The 4,659-nt window shown below is 45.3% G+C and overlaps 1 protein-coding gene across 1 annotated transcript in view; it reads left to right on the top strand.

Moving 5' to 3' along the window:
* Positions 1–6: 6 nt before the first annotated feature.
* ANK3 (ankyrin 3) overlaps positions 7–4,659 on the top strand; it is a 743,189-nt gene continuing 738,536 nt past the window's right edge. Inside the window, exon 1 of the mRNA XM_027771266.1 lies at positions 7–130. Within this exon, the coding sequence (XP_027627067.1) occupies positions 74–130 (57 nt within the window). The 5' untranslated portion in view covers positions 7–73. The remainder of the gene's footprint in view (positions 131–4,659) is intronic.

Below are 4,659 nucleotides of genomic sequence, written 5' to 3'. Positions count from 1 at the left end.
CGGGAGGAGCGGGACGGGGAGGGGAGAGCGGAGTTGTTGGAAGGAGCCGCGGGAACCCCAGCAGCCCCACAACATGGCCTCCTCCGCCGCCTCCTCTCTCGCGGGCGCCGAGAGCACCCCTCCTGCGCAGGTGAGCGCCGCGCCGCCCCCCTACCTGTGGCTCCCCCCCCCGGGCGCGCGGGGTCCCGGGTGGGCGGGAGGCCGGGGGCCGAGGGTCCTGGGAGCCCTGGGGACGCAGGGGCGCTGCCTGGAGCCCTGCCCTCCTGGGGTCCGGCGTGCGGCGAAGACCAGAGGGGAGCCCGATGCCCGCGGGTCGTCGGGGCCCCACGCGAGAGCGCCCCGGGCAGACCCTGAACTGGTGACCTGCCCGAGCGCCCGAGCATCCCAAGGAAGCAGGGGCGTCCCGAGGACTTGGGGCTTCTGCGTCTTCACATTCGTCTAGAAAAGGAACAGCGCGGCCCAGGGCTCAGGACGCCCTCTCCTCTTCCTCCTGCCCGGGGGCTTCTCTCGCCTCGCCCCTCCAACTCCGTGCCAGGCCGCGCCCTTCCGAAGGACACGACAGAAAATCACCTGGGTCTGAAAGTTACCTTCAGAGTTGTTGTTTGTTTGTTTTTAAGTGCGCCGAGATACTTCATTTAACCCGTAATGCACTTAGAAGATTGGGACAGAAAAGTGCAGAGCAGCGCGCGGGCCGTGGCCCTGCGGGGGCGGGAGGGGCGAGCGGGGGGTTTTGCCTTCTCCCGGCCTGCGGGAGCCTTCTAAAGGCATGCAGGTAAAACACACGCGAAGAAACCGGGTCCTGATGAGCAAAGCCGCAGATTCGCGATAGGGCTCCCCCTCCTTACCCTCGCTCCCTGGCCGATTGCCACCTTTAAGCCCAGAGGCGTTTAATAGTATAATTTTGGCGTTGGCGCTGTGTGCTTCATATCGGATAAACGGCGAAAGCACTGCTGTGTGTTTGCATGTGCATGGAGTGTCTGGGGAAGGCTGCTCCAGAAACAATAGTTGACCCAGGGAAAGGGAGGAACCCGTGAGACGGAGAGAGACTTTCATTTATCTTTTGGGTCTGCATTACACACACACGCACACACACACACGCACGCACGCACTCACACATTGTGGGCACGCATTATCTATTTTAAGAAAAAGTTAACTACTGCTACATTTTTTAAAGCGAAGTACTGTCAAGTAGTCTTCAAAAATAGTTTACCTCATTTCAAGCTATGTAGAATTGCCCTTGAAACACATAGGTCTTTTCTTTAGTTGTCATCTTTTAAAAATCCTCAGGGAATCAAGGGGAATTCTTTAAGGGGAGACCATTAAGTCTTGACAAAGTCATTTGTGGGTTTTATTGCTACCTTGAGTCTGAGTTTTGATTTTGGTTAAGAATAAGAGTAGCTTGTCTCATTTGAGGGGAAGAGGTCATTTCCTTTTAAAAGCCAAGAAGATTCATCCTAGCGTGATAGCCAGGCGAGTCAACCCCTGGCTTTAGTAGGAAAAAGAGGGGGAGACAGACGGGAGTGTAGGAGGATTGCTGCTTTAGCGTTTTAGGCCTCCTTATAATCTGCTGACCTGGGCTCAAGCCAATGCATCTTGAAGGAAACAAGTTTTCTATACTGTAAGTGAGTGTTAAGTTAAAAGCACAGTTCTGAAACAAAAACTGAAAGCGACCATTTGAGTATCTCCAACTCAGCTCCTAATAACAATCTAGAGGGTCTATCTCTCTTGGTTTTCAAGTCAGTGGAAGATAAATGAGTGAGGTGAGACTTTGGACTACAGTTAGAATATTGGTTATGGTGGTTCTCAGTGTCCTTTTGGTTAAGGCATAAATATCCGGTAATCTGGCAGAAAATGTGGCTCTGTGTCCTTCAGACAGTGTAAGGAGCAGCGGCATGTTTTGGAATCCAAGGAGACACTGTAGATTCTGAATTTGTTTGCATTTTGGTGGCAGTGGTTGTATTAAATCTGCGCCTTTTCTTTTCTCAGTATATAAAAATGTCTTTTTTTACAGTGTGGATGAGTTTAGAGAGTGAGGTGTGCCTAATATAGAATAATATTTTGCTGATGGAAAAGAATATCGCTGTTCTAGATTTGCAGTGATTTTCCCCGGGTTGACCTGCAACTAGTTATTTTTTATTTAAAAGTTAACTATTTTTTTTTAATCTACAAAATATTGGTGTATTTTTGCAGAATGTGCTGTTGTAATGATAGGAACTGCATATAACCCAAATCAGATTATGTGAAGTTTTAGCCTATATAAATGGCATTTTTACCTTTTCCAATAAGCCAAGTACCTGAAATTCATGAGGCCAAGTCTCTGACACATTTACACAAAAGTGGCTCTGAGTTAGAACACTTAATGAATTTTAATTGGAATTTTCAGCCTTGCTACAGCTCCCCCAAACTCACATTATTAGAGTTTACTCTTCTGAAAACAGGGTCCTAATCACCTAATCAGGTCTGAAGTAACTATTCTCTGGATGTCTAGACTGGGTTTTTGTTCATTTAACTCTATTCTTAGATGCGGCAAATCTGTGTGCCAGTGAGTTGGGTTAATGTTAATGTACCTGGAACAATAGGACCCATTTAATTGGAGTTTTACATTTTCATCCAATGTCAACTGGTGAAAACAGCTTAAGAAATTAATTTGACTTCTATCTATATCTATGGTATAATGTTTAAAGTTATTTTGATATTGCCTTCTTTCTACTAGACATATTTTAAAAATGTTATGTCTTCTGTGTGTGCTGGGGGTGGGGAGGAAATAGTGAGAAGAAGGAAAGAGAGAAGAAAGGGAGACGGGAGAGGGAGGAGAGGGAGTCACTTAGGTCCCAGCCACCCTCTCAGTACCAGCCCTCTAGGATCAAGGACATGCATAAGGAGTTCTTGGGATTTGAACCTGGAACCTTCCCACAAGGCTTCAGCACTGTGGAGCATTGTGTTACAACTGTGCCATTGGGGCTAGCCTAGACAGGTTTTGAAAATATTAAACGTTTATTTATTTTATTAATATTATTATTATTATTATTATTATTGGAGAAGTTTTTGCTACAGAGTGTGTGCGCTTGCCAGAAAGACAGAGAGAGGCAGAGACAGAAATCGAGAAATCACCCCCCGGGGTGGGAGGGGATGGCCACACTACAATCCCTTCTCCATTCTCCTCTCAGGATCTTGGGCACGCAGGTACACATGCCCAGCGCAAGTTTAAGCCACCGGACCCAGCGACATAGCCATTACGCTAACTGCTGATCTCAAACGTTTATTTATTGTTAGTTATAAAAGAACATTCTGGAACCAACAGGTAACATAATGGTTATGTTGCTGGACTCCCATGTAGTTGACCACAGTTTGAATCCCAGACTCGGTGGCTTAAAACTCATGCCAGGCAAGTATGTGTGTGCCTAAAATCCTAAGAGGGGAATGGAGGAGAAGGGATTGGGGCGTGACCATCTCTCTTAGTGGGTCGTTCTCGCTTTCTGTTCCTTCATATCTCTCTGTCTCTCTGGCAAGTGCATGTGCCCTATAGTGAAAAAAATCTCTCAAAACAAAAAACGAAAATGTTTTGGGACCAGCAAATGGTGTAATTATTACGTCACTGGACTCTCACATATTTGACTGGTTTAAATCCCAGACCCAGCAATTTTAAACTTTGCTGGGTGTGTGTGTGTGTGTGTGTGTGTGTGCCCCAAATCCCGAGAGAATGGAGAAGGGATTGCAGGTGCCCATTCCCCCTGGGAGGTGATTTCTCACTTTTTGTTTCTCTCTCTCTCTGTCTCTCCAGTGAGCACATATGCCCTATAGCAAAAATCTCTCCCCCCAAAAATATAATAATAAAAAGAACATTCTATTAAAATTAAATACAGCATCTGTTTGAGGACCATATAAGTTTTTTGAAGAATTATTTATTCAATTAATTATTTTTAAAAATTTGCTACAGGGCATGTGTGCTGACGAGAGAGAGAGAGAGAGAGAGAGAGAGAGAGAGAGAGAGCGCGAGCAAGCTGCTAGGTCTGGGACTAGATTCGTACTTGGCCATGTGGGAGTTCAGTGCCTTAACCACCACCCCACCTGCTGACCCCAAAGACCACATATCTTTAAAAGACATGGTAGCATCTCCCAAATCTATGGTTGTGGTTGACTACACTTGGGACACTTGTCTCAGCATGGTTAAAAGTGGACAAACTGTGTCTTCCAATGCATCTGTCTAATCAAAACTGCATAGATTTCTCTAGGAATCTGCTTCTTGTTTGATCATGGGAGTGATATCAATGGCACAAAAATAGAACCAATTCTTGGATGTTTCATGGAAATTACTCCTGAATTTCCTCTCTTGGGTGGTCTTGTTTGGATTAAGAATCAAGTATCTTATGATGGGCAAGAAGAAAGCAGCCCCATGAGAGTTATGTTTTCAGTTCTGAGTAGATGGTAGTATTTTTCACAGAATAAACCACCTCTAGCATTTGATGATCTATATTAGTAATTGGAGATGAAATGATCTAGTGTTTGGAGTTCATGCTTTAAAATATGAAATACTTATTTTAACATTTTTTAAAAAATAAAATCATACTTAGCTATTGCCATTTTCAGATAACATTAAGGGAAGCAAAATATAGGAGAATTGGCCTTACCATACATTTAGGACCAGGCCTGATAGGGAAA

This window comes from Tupaia chinensis, unplaced genomic scaffold (assembly GCF_000334495.1).
Source record: "Tupaia chinensis unplaced genomic scaffold, TupChi_1.0 Scaffold000199_1, whole genome shotgun sequence".
Classification (NCBI taxonomy): Eukaryota; Metazoa; Chordata; class Mammalia; order Scandentia; family Tupaiidae; genus Tupaia; species Tupaia belangeri.
This window is presented reverse-complemented; position numbering and strand designations above follow the sequence as displayed.